General features: G+C 36.5%; 3 protein-coding genes across 12 annotated transcripts in view; 2 read left to right on the top strand and 1 right to left on the bottom strand.

Moving 5' to 3' along the window:
• The window catches only part of b4galt5 (UDP-Gal:betaGlcNAc beta 1,4- galactosyltransferase, polypeptide 5), a 198397-nt gene extending 180844 nt beyond the window's left edge, over positions 1–17553 (bottom strand). For 2 of the 5 annotated variants that reach the window (XM_051880571.1, XM_051880570.1), the window contains exon 1: positions 17154–17553. In XM_051880571.1, coding sequence (XP_051736531.1) covers positions 17154–17259 — 106 coding nt within the window. In that variant the 5' untranslated portion in view covers positions 17260–17553. The remainder of the gene's footprint in view (positions 1–17153) is intronic. The other 3 variants (XM_051880568.1, XM_051880569.1, XM_051880566.1) reach the window with 2 other exon arrangements.
• The window catches only part of LOC127505175 (uncharacterized), a 456255-nt gene that overhangs the window by 211178 nt on the left and 220670 nt on the right, over positions 1–24407 (top strand). The gene's annotated exons all lie outside the window — the stretch shown is intronic.
• The window catches only part of slc9a8 (solute carrier family 9 member 8), a 198944-nt gene that overhangs the window by 141531 nt on the left and 33006 nt on the right, over positions 1–24407 (top strand). The window contains exons 1-2 of one of the 6 annotated variants that reach the window (XM_051880529.1): positions 18399–18690; positions 20781–20959. The exons of 4 other annotated variants lie outside the window; for them this stretch is intronic. In XM_051880529.1, coding sequence (XP_051736489.1) covers positions 18497–18690; positions 20781–20959 — 373 coding nt within the window. In that variant the 5' untranslated portion in view covers positions 18399–18496. Of the gene's footprint in view, positions 1–18398; positions 18691–20780; positions 20960–24407 lie in introns of those variants that run through there. One more of the 6 variants, XM_051880532.1, reaches the window with a different exon arrangement.

Below are 24407 nucleotides of genomic sequence, written 5' to 3'. Positions count from 1 at the left end.
TCGTGACTTCAGTAAGCTGTGATCACATGATCATGTGCAACTGCTGCTGCAGGGTGGGGGGGTTTGAAAACTTAAAAATTAGCTATCTCAGTCTAAATATGAATCTGATGGTCTATTAATAAAAGCACTACTCGACAAAAAAAAAAAAAAAAGCTCACATAAACTACTGTTTAAAAGTTTGAGGCCGCTAAGATTTTTTTATGTTTTTGAAAGAAGTCTGAACAAGACCTCATTTATTTGATTTTAAAATACAGTAAACTGATGGCAAAGCTGAATTTTCAGCATCATTACTCCTTATTATTTCCTTCAGAAATCATTCTAATATACTAATTTACTGCTCAAGAAACATTTCAGATTATTATCAACAGAAAATCGACAAACAGAAATCGTTTCCTACATTATAAACGTATTTTACTGTCAATTTTCATCAATTTATTGTTTCCTTGCTAAATAAAAGTATTATTTTTATTGTATATATTGTAACGACTGAGACAAATCAGACACAATTATTTGTTATAGTTAACCAATAATTGGTTAAAGCTCACTCTGGGGTCTGTCCCCCATCCCCCGAGAAGTTCTCAGTTACAAGTTTTATTGCTCTAAAGAATGTGGTTGCCACATGGAAGAGCAGAGAAGAGACACAGAAAACCTGCATCTTTCCTGCATTTTTCCCAGAGAACACAGACTTTCCTGCATTAATTTATAGACAGACTGTTCTATAAATGAACATGCACACCCCCAGGAAATGGTATCCATTATTACCGTTGTTGTAGTGTACTCAAAGTGTGTTCACATTGTTTTATGATAAATTTAGCGTAATGTCCATACCTGCGCAACACATCAGTATTACAAGAATCTTTAATAGTTCTTCTTCAAAAACTCAGCCAGTTAATCTTGCTCGGTCGTAAAAGCCCTGACAGGAGGCGTGTTGTCGCCCAGAAATACAACATCTTCATTGGTCACGTCAACCCTAAGAGGTGCGACTTTGACCAGAGGTTAAAAGCCAGTGCACAACGCCCCTCCCTCTCTCTTTTTTTCTTGCTTCTTGGATGACTGAAGAGACCCCTTTTTGGCTGCAGGCCTCTTCAGGCCAAGGCCTGTAGGCCTGCAGGCCTCGGCCTACAACCCAGCCATGTGCTCATCTATGAGAGAGAGAAAGAACTTTGTTCCCCACTAAGAGTCAAATTAACAGCTTAAGTTGTTTCATAGTACTTCATCCAACGCAGAAGATACTGGCAACAACTTCGGACCGAATCATCAAGATTTCTCCTCAGCCTGCAGATCCGATGGTCCTCAGCCTAAAGGCATCTTGCAAGTATCGTACATTTGAACACTAAACAGCGATTTAGTATTGATTTGTAAACCACCTTTGTCAGCAAAGGTGTTTTGTTACTGAGGAAACTGATGATTCTTTTCCAGATTGTCTTTGACTTTTTCCTATAGCTCCATTTCCGGTCCCACTTCCGGTTCAACTCTATCATTGCTCATTCTTACCTACGTATGTGTGTGACCTGCGTGTATGTTATGTGTTTGTTAGTTTAGTTTAGTTATGTGTTTGTGAGATAGTTAATAAAGATTGTGCACAATACAGGTTTGGTTCTGACTCCGTCTGCTAATAAATTGCCTCTTAAATGATTTAGATCTTGACTACATGCTCCGAGTAGTACTGTACAATAAGAATGTTGTTTTTCCATAACCTGGAAATGAACATTTCTTAAAATTAATAAACAATTAACACTCAGTGTTCACTGGACGAACAGGTTAATTGATTGTAATATTAATTTTAATGTAGCTACATCAAGTTAATCTGATTAACTGATTCACATATTCATAATTAATCATAATTAATAATCATAATGAGTTATGAATAATTATTAATATTTTCCCTTTGAGTTAATTCGCTGCAATATGAACAAAACACAGAGACACACGCTGGCAATGACCTGACCTGAACTGTGCACCACATCACATGAAGGCCAGTCCCACATCACATGAAGGTATATATATATATATATATATATATATATATACACACACACACACACACACACATAGGTTTGTTTTGCTTAGTGAGGACATTCCATAGACGTAATGGTTTTTATACTGTACAAACTGTACATTCTATCCCCCTATGCTACCCCTACTCCTAAACCTACCCATCACAGAAAACATTCTGCATTTTTTTCATTTTTAATAAAACATTGTTTAGTATGTTTTTAAAGCTATTTTATAAGGACTCATGAAATGTCTTCATAAAATATGTTTACATCGTAATACCAGTGTAATACCCATGTCATTATACAAACTTGTGTCCTCATAAATCATGAAAACAAGCACACACACACACACACACACACACACGCTTGTGTGTGTGTGTAGGGAGTTCCCATTCACACCCATTGTTCTTTAAATAGGATAATTGTAAATATTACAAACTAATCCTAACGCACACACGCTTGCTTGCTTAAGGTGGTTTTGTACATTCTAGATATTTCTGTGTGTGTATTTTGTTTTAGGGTAGAGTTATATCTAGGGTAGAGTTATATGTAGAGTTATATCTAGCTGTACAGTTGTACAGTCATTGCTTCAGTATTTGTAGATAATTTTTTCACGTTTCTATAGATACAGATCTGGGGAGTTATCTAGCCAGGGATCCAAAATTTCAATGTAATGATCTCCGAGCCACTTCATCATCACTCTTGCTCCATTATGCTGGAAAAACGAATTGCTTGCAAATTGTCCCAAACAATTGAAAATTGTCCAATCCTTGCACATCCTGCAGAATTTCAGTCTGTCCTTGATGTTTTTCTTGAAGAGAAGTGGCTTCATTGCTGCCATTCTTGACACCAGGCCATTGTCCAAAAGTCTTCACCTCACTGTGCATGCAGATGCATCACACACACGTGCTGCCAATATTGAGCAGTTCTGCACTGGTGGCTCCTCAGGAGGAGATGGTCCTGCCACTTGCTGGACTCTCTGGGACGTGTGAAGCCTTCTTCACCACAATTGAACCTCTCTCCTTGAAGTTCTTGATGATCCTGTAAATGGTTCTTTCAGGAGCAATATTCTTTGCAGCAATTTCCTTGAAGGTGAGGACATTTTGATGCAAAGCGATGATGGCTGCACGTCTTTCTTTGGTGGGAACCATTGCTAACACAAGAACACAATGACTGGATGCACATCTTACCTCCTTTTATAGCAATCTGTCTGCTCTTATAATCCAACCAGGGGTGCGTTTCCAAAAAGCATCGTTAGCCAACTAACATTGCAAGTTCCATCGTTACTAACATAGTTCAACGATTTGGTGTTTCCCGAAACCATAGTTCAAACAAACATTGGCAAACTTGTGTGGTTGGAATGACAGTTCTCGAGCTGTGGTTAGAAGCATAGTTTCTTGTTTTTATGACATGTGGACTTAATAAATCGTTATCTTGAACAAAAAAAGCAAGCTGACATTAAGTACAATGTATATCTTTTATATAAAAAATATACAAATGTCATTTACATATTTTAGTTTGTCAAGAGATTTTAAGCACCGTTTTTGAAGAGTGCGCATGTGCGTACATGCTCTAGCACGTAAGAACGATCTTATGATTGAATCTGGAAATAAAGGAAAATAACTGAGAATTAGTCCTCAGATGCCATGTCCGTAATTTATAGCAAAAAATGTGTCTGTGTGTGTGTGTGTGTGTGTGTGTGTGTGTGTGTGTGTGTGTGTGTGTGTGCATATTGTTGGTTGTTATAAACTTTTTTATCTATACTTTTAAAGAAGTTTAGTATTTAATATTTGCTGAGAGAATTGTATATGAATCTATCAGTGATATTTTCATTACATTTAATTGAACCTAGGTCATTTCACATGCAAATCTAAGAGACTCTTTAATAGAAAATACATAAAATATAAGAAAGATACATTAGTGAAGGACTAAAAAAAGGGTTCATACAACACTGAAAAAAAAAAAAAAATTCTTACTTAGATTTTTTGTCCTGTTTCCAGTCCAAATATCTAAAAATTCTTAAAACAAGAAGCATTTTCTAGATAAATAAAATTTTGTCTTGTTTTCAGAACAAATAAGTCAAAATTAAGTGAGTTTTTCCTTAAAACAAGCAAAATAATCTGCCAATGGGGTCAGCAAAATAATCTTGTTTTCGGTTTGAAATAAGATTATTTTGCATAAGTAAGTCAGCTCATCTGTCTGTGTACTTGTCTGCAGTATGTTCTGTTGTTTCGTGTTTAAGGACACTAGATGTAGATCACAACAAGAGGACAGGAATTCTTTCAGGACAGGAATCTCACGAGACAACTGTGAAACCTGTAATTTCATCATATCTGTGATGTAGCGTTTGTATGTGACAATTTAATTTAATGAGACAAAGTAGCAAAACTTATGTCAGTAGGCCTGCTCTATAATCTCATTAGGCCTGTCAAAAAAACAAAAAACAAAAACAAAAAAACCCTAAAACAAAAAGTTCCTCATCTGTATCTCTTCTTCCTGTGTTTGATATTGTCCACCCCACCAAATTAAGGTCTGCATGCCACTGCATTTCTATTTTTACAAGTTTTTGTCTAAAAACCTGTTGGCAACAAACCAGAGTAACCAGATCAGAGTTACCATCTACTCTGTATGTGCCAGAATATGTTAATATTCAGGTGACTAGCTAAACATGCTGACAGTTTAACTATATAACTTAATAATTTACTTGCCCGACTGGACAGTAGCCTGATTAAAACGTCAATAACAAAAAAATAACTAGGGAATCACCAAAACATGAGAATGATTCTGATTTTATTTCATTTAGTGTAAGTGGCGAGTGATAGTAGTGGATGATAATACATGTACAGTATAATGTTCTGACGGTAAGGTTGAGGCTCATGCAGCCTCTTGAGGAGAAATGGAAACAAATGAGCTCAGCACACATAAAGAATCTCAGTTAACATACTACTGCGGTAAAAATTAAAAAATGTGGAGTTTTTATATTTATAACATATGATACAGTTAAAGAGTGCTGTTTTCCTGAATACCATCATGATTAAAAAAGTAATTAGATGCAATATTGACTATTTTTGTTCTGTTTCAGCAGCAAAAATAGTTCCAAACAAAGATCACAGCAGAACCACAGCACATCTCACAGAAACGTTCAGCCGTGTTTTCATTACCGTTTGAACAAATCGTTTGAATGACTCAGTGACTCACTCATTAAGATGGTCACTCGCCACCACCTACTGGTGGTTTAGTTCCATGTTTAAAAGTATAATTCTTTCCAACATTTCTTATTTATATATTCAAAAAAATATTTAAAACAATCTCATAACATTATTTAATGCAGTTGTAATTTTTCAGTGTAAATGATTTAATTTGATTGGTGACAGTCTTATTATTCTAATTTAATTTATTGATCAAATTTAAGAATTTAAAATGAAAGATGAAGCCTAAATTTAATAAGATTAAAAAAAAAAAAAAAAAAAAAAAAAGCCCATGGGGTAAATATCACATATATATAGATATGAACTGCCCACATTTACATATTAACACTTAACACTTAGAAATCTTAACAGTCACTGTACTACACTTCATTAGGTACCGTACAAGCAAAACGTGATAGTTATGAGGAAGAGCAAATATTTTTAGTGATCTGTGACATATGATAATTTTGGCCTGTTATAAATAAAATAAAATAAAATAAAATAAAATAAAATAAAATAAAATAAAATAAAATAACCACATTTATTCTTGTAAAAGAATAAATGTGAAATAAATGCCATGTAGTTTAGGATCAGGCTATGATGTTCTCAGATGGATACAATCAAATGGAGAATAAAACCTGATTTCTCCTGCTTTATTATGACAAGGTAAGCCTGTGAGACCTGCTGCCATGACGACAATATCAACAGAGGTTCCCATTGCTGTAACAACATGACAAAGGCCTCATCTGCTTGGCAAGATACTGTGACTAGTCTTGTGCCCCTCCACGCTACTGTCTGTGATGCCAATAACTTACATAGTGTTGTGCAGACACTACAAGAGGGAAACATAAACATGTCAATGCAAGAAAAAGCAAAGCAGAAGAATATTTCTGCACCAAGTATTAAAAATTAAAGAGAGCATTAGATGGAAGCTGCGATAGTCTTTCCTTCCCTATTGTAATGTATATCTGAGTGAAATGGCTTGAAAAATGAATTGATTGGATGGTTGTGGTTTGCTATTGGTGGATCTCATGTGAGTGACAGGTTGCCCCACCCTCGTCATCAAGAGATGTTGCTGCAAGAGGGAGGGGAAGTTATTCTGATTCAAGATTACAGGGGTACGTGAATTAAAAAAATAATAATGATGTGCATGGACAGATCATTTATAATAAACACTGCTATATTACATTTAAAAAACAAATCGTCCATTTTGAATTCATGGTGACTTTAAGCATCCAAGGAGCAAATTTAAAAGTCAAAACTGGATTTTTACCTTAAATTTATAAAAATACAATGCAATGATGTGTTAATGAAATACTATACTGAATTTGATCAGCTAGATACCCCATTCATTTAGTACAAAGAACAAATTAAAACTTTTTTTTCACACAAATTAATCCTATGATAATTTGAATAAGACCTAAAGAAACAAGACTGCAACACACTCTCATGGGAATTTGTAACTATTTAACGTTTTGATCATGATTTAGTGGTGAATTCATAAGACATTTTATAATGTCATTTGTACTTTTTGGTACCAACTGCTTACACCCCACCGAGGGTTTGGTTTAGTTGTGGATCTTCCTGCCAACGTTTTGTTTGAATGAAATGTCTCGTAAAAAAGTAACTTTTTTCTTTTTCTTTTTTTTTTTTTTTTTTTAAGAGATCTGGTTGGATGTTACATAATAAAACTGGTTATTGCTTTGGCTCACATACTATTTCCTTGTCATTTTCCTGACATGGTACCTCAGGCAGTTTATAGCTATACTGCATGCTGTATTCGTATTTTATTTAGGCTGAGTAAGACATTTTAGACCAGACCATTGCCCTTTGATACTGCTCTGTTTATTTTTAGAAATATTTGAGGATTTGGCTAGAAGGAAACAGATCCAGGAACTGTTGGAACATTAAACTTTTGGATCAGACGCACAAACACACCCTGTACGACTAGAGGTTCTTCATTTCTGAGTGCAACAGCAGCAGTCAAATGAGAGTAATGTTGCATGTCTCAGCCTGTAAACACCCACACAGGTGCAAGAGAGCAAGAGAGGTGACGTCATAAACTACACCTTGTCTGTCATCTGTATAAGCCACAAAAACCTTTGTGACATTTCAGATTTTACACTGTTTTCGTGTGTGTAATTTTAATACACATACAATGAAAAAAGTTTATTTAAAAGTAATTAGAATGAATGTGGGATGCACACAACTCCACATTGGCCTGCAGACTGTCTAAGACTAGTGCGACTTAGAATAGTTTTACCACACAATCTCATTGCAATTCTTTTTTGCCAGTTGGTAGCTAATTCTTATGAATTTGTATGATCTCATTTGTACATTTTTGTATGATCTGCTTATGCCTCAGTGATGGTTTTGTTTAGGGGTGGGGATAGAGGTGAACCTTCACGCTTACCTTTTTTTCTAAAAATTATATATTATATAAAATCATATAAAATGATATAAAATTAATAATTATATAAAAATTATTTTCATATGAATTCATACTGTAATGGTGAGCCGAGCCATTTTCTGCTCTCCGCCATTTCCACAGGGGTCTTGCACAAAGTATTTGATGCATGAAACCATAACCATACCCTCTCAGAAAAAAAATGTATCCTATAAAAAGGTTCTAATATGTACCATTTAGGTACTACTATGCACTCAGGTACAAAGGTGTACCTTTTGAAAGCGTCCCGCCCCAGTGACAGCTTTTGTACCTTTTTTTCTGAGAGTGTAGTGTACAGTTTACATTTTCTTTGTGAAGTTACAGAACAAAAGAATCAAACTCAAAAACTATTTACACTTAATCAAGCACAAAAAATAACAAAAACATGATTTTTAAAAACTTTTCCCAGTCAAAAGACTGTCTAGCGCAAATCACTTCCTTCTTCCTTATTCTTCTTCAAATTCTTAACGCATACGTACCACGCGTAAAACTAACTAAAGTCACATGATGATACAATACAAAAATGACAAAATATACATATCGTATATTAATAAGCAAAATCACTCTTGCTATAAAGAAAAAATATTACAAAATTTTTAATGTTGTTTATGGCTCTAACACATACAAAATCACCACCGCATAAAATAGTTATGTTTTCCTGTGAGATCGGGTTACCAAAAATAAAATTATCATTATTTACTCACCCTCATGTTGTTCCAAACCTCTATGACTGACTAGCCCAATCTCATGAGAAACGATTTATATATATATATATAGATAAACCCTAAGTATTTAGGTCCACCCCTAAACCTAACCCTCAGTGCAGCGTAAAAGCAGATTGTATTAAAACATATGAATGAGATTGTACAAATTTGCTACTAATTTGCCAAAATGTAAAACAGTTATGAGTGTGTTGGACTGACAGCCTCAGTCACTTTCACTGCTCTTTTTTTCCATTAAGGAAAGTTAATCAACATCTCCTTATTTGTAATTAGTTATGTGCATATGATTGTTTATGTTACACTTTATGTTGTATAACTTTTCCCTCAATAAACTCCTAATTTACTGCTTAATAGTTAGTAATGTAGTGGTTAAGTTTAGGTATTGGGTAGGATTAAGAATGTAGAATAAGGTCATGTAGAATAAGGCATTAATATGTGCTTTATAAGTACTAATAAACAGCCAGTCTTGTGACTTACACACAGTCTGAGTATGTACTGCAGTTTTTCTCTTGGTCATGCACAGATGATAAGACTATTGATTATCGTATCACTGAATGAGTAAATAGATTAGCTCAGTCATTTTTCACGTGGCTAATGAAAGAGATTACATGAGGTAGTGACCAGGAAGGTGGCGGCTTCCTCCCCCATTGAAATTTAACCAAATTCCATTCTTAATACGGCATTTGGTGTCACATGGCTGTCCTTGGGCCTTAGACAGCAGCTCCAGTGGGTGGGCTTGCAATGCAGGGACAACACAGGGTTAATAACACCCTATATCTGACAACTGTGAGCATTTTCACCAATGTAACACAGGTTATCAGAATCAGACTGATACTATAAGGGTTCAGCCTTCACTAGACACATCAGTCATGTTTCTGTTGAACAAATGACACAGCAAACATTTGGAAAAAACGATCTACTACAGTTCAAATTTCTCAAGATAATTAGAGTGTAATACAAGTGACTAATTCTTTAAATAAATTGCTATATCCATATCCAGTTTCTTTTTCCTCTGTCTAACATGCGTACCAAACTGTAGGTGTACATTTCCTCTGTCTATCCTCCCTGGTGCATTTCCATCTGACCTAATCTTCTGTAAACAAATGGCCATGCAAATATGACACTAACCAGAGACCAGCTGGAATGCCCTGCCTCTAAGCAACTACTTTCCACACCATGTCAGAGACTCAGAGATAAATTACTTTTTACGAAGATAAAACTAAATGGTGAGAGGTTGGAACCACAGATGGGCTGATCCTGCAAACGTCTTCTTACGCCATACATGGAAGACGTGCATGCATATTTCAACGTATGTTGTCTCTGCACGGCTCCAGGCTGAAGAGTGATTTCTAGCTTTGCAGCATTTGCATGTGTCTCAATGAGTATTCATCTAAGAAGGTTTTTGGTGGGGACTGTGGTGTTGAACATCCTGCACATGCACTATGCATGTGTGGTTACAAAGCTAGAAGAGCAAAATAGCAAAAGTCACACACACATGATAGTAAAAGCACTAATGTTTCTCACATACATGCATAAATTCAGATGCAACTTATACCAACAAAACTCATTTTTATTAAATCAGTTAAAAATCGCTCTTCAAGGTAACAATTGCAGGTTCTCACTTTTACACCAGAATATCATTGAGGGATCTGCTCTTTTGACTTGGGTCAGTACTCAGTAAGCAACCACAAATACAGCCCAGCAACACCTTAACATTTCACCTATAGCAGCCACTCATAATAACTTCTGGAAAAGGAAACAAACAGGAACTACATGATGATAATGATCATGCAGCCACAGATGTATTTTCAAGCCCACCTTTGAATTGTGACCTGTGTATCTGTTTGCGGTGGTTTTGCATGCACCAGGCTGGTTTTAGCTCTCTTGGCTAGGTATATAGTGCATAAAGCATTCAGAAAGACAAAAGCATAACATAGGTAAGGGCAGCATAACCTGGATCCTGTGCAGTGGAACACACAATGTGGTTTGATGAATCACCTTCAACCTAGTTTTCTACAAACTGACAGAAGGTCACCATCAGTTTTGGGCTTGTTACTCAAAAAGTGTAATTTATTACTCATTACTCATTACTCCTTTCAAGAGTAATATTATTACTCCCAGCCAGCAGTAGTCCGTTACACCACTTGTTTTATTACTTTTCTGTTCCAGCCCACAGAATTGGTATTTGCATATTTTCTCCTCAAATTTCTGACTTTGCATGTGCGCCTTTGTGAATATTAGGGTATATTTACATGTTTAGTTTGTATTTCTTTAAACAGAATATTAATTAGTCTATTAGTTTTCTGAATTCATATTAGTTTTCTGAATTACCCGCCCTTCTCTTCCGATGACAAACTTCCACTAAACTTCCGCGTTTTGTTCCGTACATACAAACCCAGAGAAACATTTTAACACAGCTAATAAACACACAATTACGGCAGCATATGATTTGTATGTTGTTTTCATGTGGGCTATTGAGCTATTTTAAGAAAGGATTTTTCAGACTGTCCTCCAAAAAATAAAAAACGACCCTATAGGTCGTTTTTCAACCACCTTATTACGACCTTTATTTACTTTTTAAAGTCATGCGCCCTCTAGCTGGCGTAAAAATAATGACAGTGTCGTGTTACGTCTGTCGTCATGAAATGACGCATGACTGTCGTTACCAATCATATATAATATATTATATATATATATATATATATAAATGCGTGTTCATTTAAATGCAATGTGTGGACTTTTTACAGCATTTGTCCTATTTCCATTTAGCAAAACTCTTTTTTTTATTTAGCAAAACTCGTTTTTTACTCATTAATGACTACATTAATGACAAATGACCTATATAGGTGTATTGGTTGGAGAACATGTTGGGATTTTTACATAAGAAATTCTAAGCAGGTGTAGCGATTAGCTTATTCTAAAATGCTACAAATAATAACATTTCTGCCTCATCATGTGACCAAAATCCACAATGTATTGCAAATTATTAAAAGTTATTACAAACACTCAATCATGGTTTACAGTGAGTTTTGAGTAAAAGCATAGTATCAGTCTCATAAATTGTCATGTGTAGCTTGATGCTAATTGTAGCTATAATTCACCTGTTACCCAGATATGATTATATTTCATGATGTATGTTGTCAAAAGAATTCACGTAAGGTCATAAGAAAATGTTTTGTTTTGTTTACTAAAATGATTTTTGATAATAGGTGGGTTAATGTATACTGGGATCAAAAGGATTTGCCAGAGTACTTAATTTCATTTCGGTCAATCCACTAATATATTTAAAACTGAAGTTTACTTAATTTGCGTTGGGACTACATTAATCTTTTTTTTTTTTTTTTACATAACTAACCAGGCAGTAGATCTGTAGTTCCCAGCATGCTTTGGAACTGCATTAGGTGTTATTGTATGTGTTTTTGAGTAAAAGGAAAGACATGTTAGTTTTTAATGTTTAGTTATGTTGGACAATTCAAAGAGTTTCTGTAATGCTTTTGAAAGTTATGCTGAAGATTGGCCTTTGTGGTTAGGCTCTGAGTAGCTGTATGTATACGTATATGTGTGAGCAGCTATAGTTATTGTGTAAGTTGAGTTGCTTCACTCAGTGAATAATAACTATACTAATGCCAGTACTAACAGCAGTCTCTACTTATTATTCATTCTATACATTGCATATAATGATGAATGAAACTGCACTTAAGTAGTTAAAATTGTTTAGTTAAACAATACGTTTGTTCAATTAACTTAAATTAAGGACAACTCCACACAATTAGTTTTGGTAAGTACAATACAAAAGAAAATGAAACAAATTCATTTTAAGGGATGTGTTGGAACACTTCCCTCAAACATCCTCAGACAAAATGAAAAGGAAAAACAATTATGGATAAAATCCAACACAGTCACTTACCCTAACCCTAAAATCTGATTTGGTTATTGGGAATGTTTTTCCAGGACCAACAATGATGTTGATTCAGGAACATGTCGGCATAATCTCACATAGGAGCATCATCTCATGGGAGTCATTGGATCTAATCCTGTAGTCATGGATTATAGACACTGCTCAACAATTTCAACAATGATTTCATGAACATCAGGATTATGTCAGATGTATTCCATTGTTTCTCCAATCCCCAGATCTGACTCTTTTTGCAGCTTAACTGGACATTCAGCATTGGAATAAAGGCAGTCCTGCAGAAAGACAATTTCTCTTCCTCTTTTGTCTTCCATCTGGCAGTCACTGGCTTCCTCAGAGGACGAACGGAGGCACCTGGGTTTCCATGGGGTCCACGTCTATAAATAGGATCTGTGCTCTAGTGAGCTCTAGCAGGATTTTCTCTAGGTTAATTTCAAGAAACTCCAGCAATCAGACACATCTGTGGCCTGCGATCCCTCCCATGAGCCTCGGCATGTGTGAAATGAGCAGTAAGTGGTTTACTGAATTCAGTGACCTACGAACTTAACTCCCTTGACAAGCATTAAATACCCCTCAGGGGGTCGTTTCCATGGGGACACGAGACATGTATCTCCATGGATCCACTGCATTTCTCATTGAGACAAATATAGAGAGATACACAGCACTCTTATTGTGTGCATTTAGCCAAATTGAGGTCAGTTGCATCTAATTCCTGATGCACTGAATTCTCGGCATTGTCCTTTTCAAAATGTAATGATATCAACATGAAATGAAAATTCACACTATCCTATCTTTTTCTTAAATGCATTTTAAAGATCTTATTGTAAACAGTATCTTATAATTACCCCATAATTTTTTAACAAAATGTCAAAATTGTATCTTCTCTCTGGTGATGTATACTGTATGCAGGACTTCTCCAATCATTTAGTCCACTTAAATCCCGCCCCTGCAAGCTCACATTCATCTGCCTCCAACAGCCATATCTCAACATTCAATCAACACTGAACCAAGTTCTTGCCTACATTTTTTCTTTTTTAATCTGCTATACTCACATATGTGTCAAAATTCAGAAGAAACAAAGTTGTCTTTAATTTTGCATGGCCAAGGACATCAGTCTGCATGCAATGAAATAAAGGTATAGTATTTGAAAACAGTTATACTTTGACAAGACTGTCAGCGAATTAGAAATGACCTAAGAACTGACCTAAGAGGGTAACCAACCCCTTTGTTAATAAGCCAAGGTGACTGACATGATTCTCCTGTTATTTATGTTTCAGGAACTTTATTTTGATATTCCTTTGTCTTGCTGTGCCTATGCTCTCTTCCTGTGGTTTGTTCCTGTTTGTCTTCGGCTGCATCTGAAATTGCATTCTTCAGTATGAGACAAAAAAGTATGTCCGAATTCACAGTACTCATATAAGAGTAGGCACTACTACTTCTGGCAAAATGGTGAAGTGTGCATACAATGGACACTTTACTATCCCACGAGGCCACGGGAGAGGATTTGTGAATGGCAGTGAAGAAACGCAACTGACACTGGTAGTTCAATGACAACAATGACATTGACAACATGGAGAATGTAGTACATCCGGATTACATTTATACTGCACACATTCATACTACTGTATAGAGAACATACTTTTTAGCAGTCGTAAAGTATTACTTGTTCAAAATAAATACCTATGCAAGAGAGTAGCTATGCTGTTTTGGACGCAGCCAGTCTCCATAGTTTCCCTTGTTAGTTACCATGAGGACTAATCACCTTCACCTGTTCCTGGTTAGCCTCCTTACCCAGTGTATTTATACCCTTGTTTCAGGGTACGTTTACACGACAATGATGCAAAAAAAAGTTTTTTCTTTGTATAGATGACAATGCTGTTTGGTTGCTTTTTGTTTTCCACTGTGTTTCTGGCTCTCTCTGGCTCCTCACACTCTTTCACTCTGGCAGGTAGCTGATTGCGCCCCCAGCTGTACCTGCTGTAAGAAGCAGCATAAAAGCAGAGCACAACTCTTGACTGATGAGAATCTTTCTCCAGAGCATGATCTGTGTCCAGTCCAGTCCAGTCCAGTCCAGTCCAGTCCAGTCCAGTCCAGTCGAGTCGTTGAAGCTGTGGTGCATCCTTTTTGGAACTGTATGGTTGTTTGCATTTTTCCCCTTTGGCCTAAAATGCTGTTGCTTTAGCTGCTTGCTTTCTATTGAATGCTTTAGTCCTGTTAAACTCCTAAGCTAAGAGTTCTGTTTTGTTGTGACGAAGTACCTTATTTCTTTGTTTTACCTTTTTAAGTTGTTATTCATCTGATTGTCTGTTTTGTTTCATCATCAGTTGGGAACTGTAGGGAGGTGGGTGCCATTTTATTTTGTAATCTCCTGTTTTCTCCTGGTTTGTGGCTAGATAGGGAGTGAGTGTATATTCTGTTGTTGGGTGTTTTTTTTTTTTTTTTTTTTTGTAGGTTTGAAAAAGCTTAGAAGTATGTTGATGCAAAAAACACCTACAACAGATGTTTATTTCTGTTGATGAGGAATCTTACTAAAGTCTATAGCTCATTCAAATCTGTTTTACTCACTCAAATTTGTATTACCAAATAAGGCTTAAAGGTTTCACACAAAAATGAAAATTATATAATTTACTCACTCTCATGTAGTTGCAAACCCATAAGACTGTCATTCATCTTTGGAACACTAATAAAGACATTTTTAATACTCCCTCATAATTTTTGTCCATCCACTGAAAGTCCACGTGATCAACATTTTCAAGCTTCAAAAAGTTCATAATGGCATCGTAAAAGTAATCCATATGAATCGACGATTTAACCTGATCATTTTATATGATGAACAGATTTAAATTAGGCTCTTATTTGCATATTAAAAACTGATCTGCACACATTTACAGCACATCAAATATGGTAAACGGAAGCTCAAGTATGCATTTTTTTTTTTTTTTTTTTTTTTTTTTGATGCGTGAAAACCAGTCAGGTGTTTCCTAACATTACACAATCATGTTTAAGTTTCCGCAATAATCAGTGAGCTTTGTTTTTGCATGTCACAGAATTACGGTTTAGCTTGTTGACCATATTTGAGTGCTCTATGTATGTACGTTGATGAGATGATGAGAGAATATAAAAAATATCTTAATTTGTGTTCCGAAGACCTAAAGGAAGTCTTATAGGTTTGGAATGACTTGAAGGAAAGTAAATGATTTTCAGTTTTGAAAAACTAAAGCATGCCTCTAAGATTAGATTTACATCACAGTAAATATATCCGATCTACATGAACACAAAAACTGATACTTTTAAAAGAATTTTATCGACATATTCCTAAGGTTTATTTCCTGGGTGAAGATAACCCAAAATCACTGGTTTCCAAAGAAGAGCTATCTTTTTATTTCATCTAGTGCCAAAGCCAAAATTTGCCCCACCATCACTAGAAACACACTGGGGCTTGACATTTCCTGTGTTTCCCTTCCAGAAGAGGGTATTCCTGTTTCATGCTCTACACACATCAGTGCAGTCCAAGTCAAATGCAGTTTCTGCACTTTTCATTCATTATTAACATACTAGAATTACTGGTCCTTGTTCTTCTACTATGAGAGGAAATTCCCATGGAGGAAAAGGAAGCTAAAATAGTTCCTAAAGTGACTTCATTAATAATTAAGCAAATTTACATAATAAGCTGAAAAAAAAAATCAGAACAAGGCATAGAGGTGAAATGATAAAGCGATGTAGGGAAATTTTTGGTTCAAAACAAAAAAACAACTTTTTTCATATCAAGTTAAAAAGTTCACAGTTTGGCACACAGTAATAACACACTTGACCACACCGGGCTCCTGTCTGAAGTTGCACTATATTCACTTGATCTGTTGTGACACAAAACACAGCTTTGCAATTCCTCCAATTTTGTCTCAATGTTCAGTAGCCTACTAAGAACTGTTTTATTCTCTCACTCACTTATACCTAATATATACACCTCTTTACATGAATAGATTAAGTCATATGGCTTTATATACAGTTTTAATTTGTATAAAATATACATTATACATATAAAATATACAGTTTTATAATTCATGCTAATGTTATTCATGTATAGCTATATTAAATAATCTTTTAAGCATTACATGACGTAATAATGTGAATGTTTGATAGCTACTGCATTATTTAAGAATTATCTAAAGCTAATCGCGAATCGACATTTACAAATCCTGCTACGGCTTGTAGTAGGCTATTAAAATTTACGATTCAGTTCTTCCTCCAGTAGAAGTTAATAAAGCAACGTCAGCATGTCCTAATGAAATATTCATTACCGAAGCATGCAGTCGTAGGACTGTAATTCCGCTACCGGGAAGGCGCGTCTTGGGGGCGGGACTTACCAAAAACTGTGTGGTGTGCCCGTCCAAGCGAACGCACCCGGAAAGGACGAATATACATTAGTAGCACAATTCATAATTTTACTTGAGCACAATCTATAGGCTAAACAAAGTTCAACGGTCCAAAAAAGATAAAAGCGCAATTCAACCAGACGGGTCTTATTTTTGCTATGTATGTTCTCTATAAACGGAGATCTCCATACATGCTTACCACAGTAAACGGCATGATTTGATAGGAAGTCTTGACAGAATGTGCAAATAACCAAACACAAATAACCGCTCGCTCATAGCCTATATTACATAATAGCCTATCATTCACAATAAATTAAAAACGAAAACAATTAGGCTATTCAATGACTAATTAAAACATCGTTTCTATCGTATGATCATTAGCCTATCAGATGAGAAATCTGACTATATAAAAACACAGACCAGCCTAAATAATCATACACCAGATGTCACCCACATCACCACATGTATTCAGAGTAGATGTTATTCAGTATTATAAAACTAAATGTCACCTTACCTATTCCAGGAGCTGAATAGATGAAGTACAGTGCAGAAGTGGAGAGCGAGAAGAGAAATAAAAGCCCGAGAAATGACCTTCTCCGAAATCTTATATGTGTCGGCATTATATAAAGAGACGCAGATATTCTTCTATATGCTATATAGGCAGATATGTCCCGTTAATAGACCCAGATGGAGAGTCCTAGCGCAAACACGCTGATTCAGATCCGATCCCAAAATTTATCCAATCTAGAAGGTTCACTCGTCCTAGTAGAGTCTCATCATCTCCATCCCGTGTATCTGTATGTATTGGTCAGGGACAGCGCGCGCGCGCACACACACACTCACTCACTCACTCACTCACACACCCTCCTGAGCGCTGCTAATGAATGGAAGCGCATGGGACTTGCGTTACGCACATATCAGGGCAATAAAAGGGACCGTCAGCAAAGAAGGGAGTGTGTGAAAATTACTATGCATGACTTTACATGATTACGTAACGGAAACGCTGCACTCATGGTCCACTTTCGTCAAAGGCTGTGAAACCGACAGACAGGTACAGTATAAATGCGCGTATCGATCGCAGAGGGCTAATTTAATGCCGCCGATATAATAGACCCATTAATGCATTTGGATATTATTTATAGTATGAGTCTAGCTAAAAAAAAAAAAAAAAAAAACCTTCACAAGAGCGATCCATCTGTCCTTCTGAACATCGACACCGCGAATATAATAGAACAGAGCTTAAAAAGAACATCAAATAAAATGGAATAGAATAAAACAGAACAATGTAGCCTATTAATAGCCTATATATATCAATGACTGTACTGCAAATTGAAGCAGTGTATGAGATCCAGTTTATATAGTTAGGCTACACACACACACACACACACACACACACACACACACACACACACACACACACACACACACACACAGAGAGAGAGAGAGAGAGAGAGAGGGAGAGAGAGAGAGAGATAAACTAATGGCATGAAACCTTTCATTCCAAGCTGATGCATCACAGAAATGCGCATTGTAGACACGCCCACCTTATGAACTATAACTCCCAGAACCCATCGCTGCAATGTGAGGCCAGCAGCTCAGTTTCTTAAACTACAATTGTTTTTCTACGATAATTCATATATTTTGTGCATCGTACAATATGTAGACTATGTGAATATAAACACCCGATATATACGTTTTATGCCATTGAAAATACCCGGAGGGTAAAACTACAAATTTAAACTACATTTCCCAGAACTTCCGGGTAAATAATGATGACGTTATATTTACTCTGCGAATCATGGATTGTGGCGACACGGGTTTAATTTTGCGATTTTTCCTTACGTCTAATGATTATTTATGTTTATAAGCACGATGAGTGTCAGTAATCGAGCTGCTGTAATCAGTGTGTTATTAATTATATTGACGGCTGATCTCGGGCGGTTTGCTGCGGCAGATGATCAGACACACGGTCAAGAACATGCGAATAATAAAGCTGACAGTGATTTACTGGATCAGAAAACTACTGTTGGACACGCAGAACAGTTGATCAGGTATTACTGTATCACATATAATCGGTTTGCTCGCTGTTTAACAGCAGAAAGAGTGAGTGATTGATTGACAGCTGTGATGTAGCGTACAGTGGCGAATATTCAGTAACATGTTTATCATTACTATGTAAGAACAAAATATGTCATAGTACTCTGGTGTTGCAAATTAATTTAGTAACCAGTATCATGGCATATGTCAAAGTACCATGGTATTACCACCTGATACGATCACTGTACCTCGATACTGCCACAGTATACAGGTGCTGGTCATATAATTAGAATATCATCAAAAAGTTCATTTTTTTATTATAAATTATTTTTAAAAATTAAACTTTCATATATTCTAGATTCCCCACATGTAAAGTAAAACATTTCAAAAGTTTTTTTTTTAAATTTTGATGGTTAGAGCGTACAGCTCATGAAAGTCCAAAATCCAGTATTTCAAAATATTAGAATATTTCCTAAGATCAATCAAAAAATGGATTTGCAAAACAGAAAAGTTCAAGTTCTTTAAAGTATGTTCTTTTGTGCACTCAATACTTGATCGGCAGGACATATTACAGCAAATGACTTGCTCCTAGCACAAATTACTGCATCAGTGAAGTGTGGCATGGAAGTGATCAGCCTGTGGCACTGCTGAGGCACTCTTGAGCCTTCAGATCATCTGTATATTGTTGGATCGACTGTTTCTCATCTTTCTCTTGAAAATATCCCATAGATTCAGGTCAGGCATATTGGCTGGCCAATAAAGCACAGTAATATCATGGTCAGCAAACCACTTGGAAGTGGTTTTTGCACTGTGGGCAGATGCTAAAGTCCTGCTGGAAAAGGAAATCAGCATCTCCATAAAGCTTGTCAGCAGATGGAAGCATAAAGTGCTCCAAAATCTCCTGGAAGATGGCTGCATTGACTTTGCACTTGATAAAACACAATGGACCAACACCAGCAGATGTCACGGCCCCCCCAAATCATTACTGACTTCAGAAACTTCACACTAGACTTCAAGCAGCTTGGATTCTGTGCCTCTCCAGTCTTCCTTCAGACTCTGGGACCATGATTTCAACATGAAATGCAAAATTTACTTTTATCTGAAAAGAGGATTTTCGACCACTGTTCACTGTCCAGTTCTTTTTCTCCTTAGCCCAGGTAAGATGCTTCTGACGTTGTCTCTGGTTCAGAAGTGGCTTGGTAGTCCTTTTCCTGAAGATGTCTGAGTGTGGTGACTCTTGATGCGCTGACTCCAGCTTCATTCTACTCATTGTGAAGCTCTCCCAAGTGTTTGAATCTGCTTTACTTGACAGTATTCTCAAGCTTGCGGTCATCCCTGTTGCTTGTGCACCTTTGCCTACCCAATTTCTTCCTTCCAGTCAACTTTGCATTTAATATGCTTTGATACATCACTCTGTAAACAGCCACCCCATTCAGTAATGACCTTCTGTGACTTACTCTCTTTGTGGAGGGTGTCAATGATTGTCTCCTGGACCATTGCCAAGTCAGCAGTCTTCCCCATTAGTGTGGTTTCAAAGAACAAGAGATACCCGGAATTTATACTGTAGGGATGGTCATTTAATGAAACTCAAATGTAAATATTCTAATATTTTGAGATACTGGATTTTGGACTTTCATTAGCTGTACGCTCTAATCAACAAATTAAAAAAAAAAAAAAACTTTTGAAATGTTTTACTTTACATGTAGGGAATCTAGAATATATGAAAGTTTCATTTTTTAAAATAATTTACAATAAAAAAATGAACTTTTTCACGATATTCTAATTATATGACCAGCACCTGTACATCAACCTACTGTCATGGTGTACGAATAAGATAATTTTTCTGTCTGTTACTTAATGATCTAGTTAATTAGTTATATATGATTAGTTAGATATTTTCTAAATGCTCATACAAAACTATCTATCTATCTATCTATCTTTGAAAAATATATTTGCATGGGGTAAATTAGGCCACTTTTAGTCATTGAGATATATCTTCATATTTTAAAGTACATTGATAATATGTACATTAAATTTGAAAAGTGATTATAAAGTACAATTTTTAATAATATGTAAAATAATATAAAATATATTCCTCTGACAGGTCAAATGACACAGAAAGCTCCAGCAATGACACTGTTCAAAGCACCATACCTGTGCCCAAGCCCACAACCCCTGAGCCTCCTAAAAATGAGCCCATCCTGCCAGTGCAGACGGGGGTCAAAGCCCAGGAAGAGGAGCAGTCCAGCGGGATGACCATTTTCTTCAGCCTGCTGGTCATTGGTGGGTAGCACCATTTGTTTTTAAGGCAAAAATTATCTCAATGTGAGAATGATGCATATTTCTTTTCTTTTAATAACTGAACTGTATCAGAACAGTATCTAAAGCATTTCAGTTCTCCAGGGTGTAGCCGCATTTCCTTATTATTCATCATTGACGGACAGTGTGTGTGAGACAGTTAAAAGCTTAAGAGAGACACATAGGCCCGGTTTCACAGACAGGGCTTAGGCTAAACCAGGATTAGGCCTTATTTCAATTAGGGTATTTAAGTAGCTTTTATAAATGTACACTAGAAAAAAAACATCACTGGTGTGCATCTTTAGACAAAACAATGGCACTGATATATTTTAAGATATGTCAGTGCAAGTTACTTTCAGTTAAAACAGCTCAAACATGCATTTTAGTCTGGGACTAGCTTAAGCCTTGTCTGTGAAACCAGGGGTAATTCCTCCAATGCGAGATGGTCAACTTTTTGAGGTTTTCCTAAGTGGTACACACAGTCTGGAAGATAATACATATAACATAACATTTTTGGCTAGCTGGAACATGAATGCAGAGATTTGCAGATTTACTCATTAATTTAGGTAATGTTTTCTGACTGACTATTTTTTGATTACTTTTGACCTAACTCGTTTATCACTTAGATTTGAATGGAATTATTGTGTACCATATTGATATATAAAAAACAAAAACAAGGAGAAAGAAAATATTTTCCATTCTTTATCAAAAACATGAAATGCATTAAGCATTACAGCCAGGGTTTCCAGCCAGGGGGATTGAGAGTTGATTAAAAACGAATGATTAATTAAATCATAAAAATTAAAATGAATATGTTGTGCAGTTGTGGCCTAATGGTTAGAGATTCAGAAACCCGAAGGTCGCGGGTTTGAGTCTTAGTACCAGCAGGAAATGTTTGTGGGGTGAGTAAATGAACAGTGCTCTCTTCCACCCTCATTACCCACGACTGAGGTGCCCTTGAGCAAGGCATCGAACCCCCAGTCGCTCCCCGGGCACTGCAGCAGAAATGCTGCCCACTGCTCCGGGTGTGTGCGTTCAGTACTCACTGCTGTGTGTGTGTGCGCACTTGAATGGGTGAAATGCAGATAACACATTCCAAGTATTGGCTACACGTCACATCACTTTATAAATGATTTGAAAATAAAAAAACAATCAAAATATTAAAAAATTATAAATTATTAATAATTTACTACCGTTGTATGAATATGTATGTAATCCATAAAAAGTAACTGTAATCTGATTATGAGAATTTAAAAACTTAATATAATCTAATTACATGTACTACATTTCTGTACATGTAATCAGTTACTACCCAGCGCTGGAGATTTGCTTCCGTTCAGACACAGGAGCGTCAGTGATTCAGGCATTTATGTTGGCCGATGGGGTCTGGCTTGCAGTTTGAGTTCCAGTTTATTCCAAAAGTGTGTGGTGGGGTTGAGATCTGGGCTTCAGGCAGGGCGGTCAAGTCCACCAGACTCAGTAAAGTGTGTCTATACAAGGGTATTGTCATGCTGGGATAGAAAAGGGTACTACCCAAACTGTTGCAACAAAGCTGAAAGCACACAATGCTCAATGTCAAGTCCCCTTTATTTTTATAACGCTTTATACAATAAAGATTGTTTCAAAGCAGCTTTACAGTGATAACGGGAAAATAATGATTCAGTGATGCAAATGTCATTCAATTCTGCTGTAAAGCAGCTCTAAAAAGACAATAGTGTCATTGTTCAGTTGAAATCAGTTCAATGTTGATTCAGTTCTGTTCAATATCTGTGTAAAGATCATCAAATAAGGAATAATTGATAATGAGCCGTTGAATTCTTAATGTAATGCGTTACACCTCAGGTGTGCATTATTTTCTAAGAATTCAACAGCCCAGAGTCAATTATTCCACTTATACTATGGTTACCATACCTCAAGACACTCAATAGAATAAGCATATGTGAATTAGCCTACTTGAGTCTGTGCGTCTCTCACAGCAGCAGTGTCTCTACTAATAGCGAAACTATAAGTTTATCTACCTCAAGAACCGCTCACTTATTACCTTGCTGGTGAGAAATGTCATGTAGCTTTTAAGTTGCTAAACTATTTTACTGATTCTTTTATCAGAGCAGTGCTGACAAATTGTTTCTGTGCGAGTGTGTGTCCTTACTATATAGTACGTGTGTACGTTTGAAAGAGAGAGCGGGAGAGAGTATGTGCATTCAGGACACAATAAAACGTATTTTGTGACAAAAACCATGACAATAATTTGTCGTTTTCATCCTGTTGTTTACTATATTTATTTGCTTGGTCAGTGTCCTTGTTTCTTTTGCGGTTGTAGGCTGTAGGACCTATTGAAATAACTGAAATCATTTGGCGAAGTGATATGGAACTGCAGTGCAGTCAAAACCTGCCTAGAACTACTTTAGCTGTGCGTTTCCCTGAAAATAATTGCACACCTTAGAACGTTGGTCAATCAATCAGATTCGAGCATTCAGCAGCTCTGTAGTATAAGGTTAGTTCATCTAGAAAGCAGCTCTGTAGAAAACAGTGATGTCATCATCAGTTCAGTTCTCATCCAATAGTGTCAGTGCGGTCCCCAACTAAGCAAGCCAGAGGTGACAGTGGCAAGGAACCCAAACACCATCAGGTGACAGAATGGAGAAAAAAACCTTGGGAGAAACCAGGCTCAGTCGGGGAGCCAGTTCTTCTCTGGCCAAACAAACCAACATGGTGTGGTTTAATTCCTGGCTGCATCGCAGGTCAGATTGGGGATTGATATTATTCAGTATCAGTATTTCACCCAGTTCCTTCTGCTTGAAGATCAGGGTACATCATGCCAGCATATGGAGGGAGGAGGAGTTTAAGCTGGCCCTAGGGTCTGTGCAGAGGATTTCTCTCCAGAGGATTGCTTGAGGATCTTTGCATGGGATCCATCTCTAGGGCTCGTCTAGTTGACGTGGTATACGCTGACGTTCAGGGTTGCGTTGTGGTTGTCTCTAGGTGTAGGTCCACATCTGCTCTGGATACAGACCAGATCCGGCTGACTACAGTAACCTCAAGATAAGGGTGTCATTATATGATGAAGCAGTAGGTTTTAGATTTTATGGCAGGTTAAGTATAGTGCTTCTTCCTTGTGCAGTTATCAGACCAGCAGGGGCTGGTTGCATAAACCAAAAGTTAGTCATCATTTTTTTTTCTTTGAGACTGTTCATAACTTTTTTAAGGCAGTTACATAAAAACATAGATTATCCTAATTTAATACTAAAAAGTAATGACTGCCCCTTGACTAACTGCTAGTGGGTCATACTAGATCTTAAAACTGTCTTAATATAATAGCTATGTTTATGCAGCTGGCCCCAGGCCGCCCATTTGTCATTGAGTCCAACATCCATTTGTCTACCATCATCAGTGGACAGTGTTGTTTTTTTTGTTTTTTGTTTTTTGAGGAGGA

Source organism: Ctenopharyngodon idella, chromosome 22 (assembly GCF_019924925.1).
Source record: "Ctenopharyngodon idella isolate HZGC_01 chromosome 22, HZGC01, whole genome shotgun sequence".
Classification (NCBI taxonomy): Eukaryota; Metazoa; Chordata; class Actinopteri; order Cypriniformes; family Xenocyprididae; genus Ctenopharyngodon; species Ctenopharyngodon idella.
Note: the sequence above shows the minus strand (reverse complement) of the source record. Positions and strands in the feature narration are given on the sequence as shown.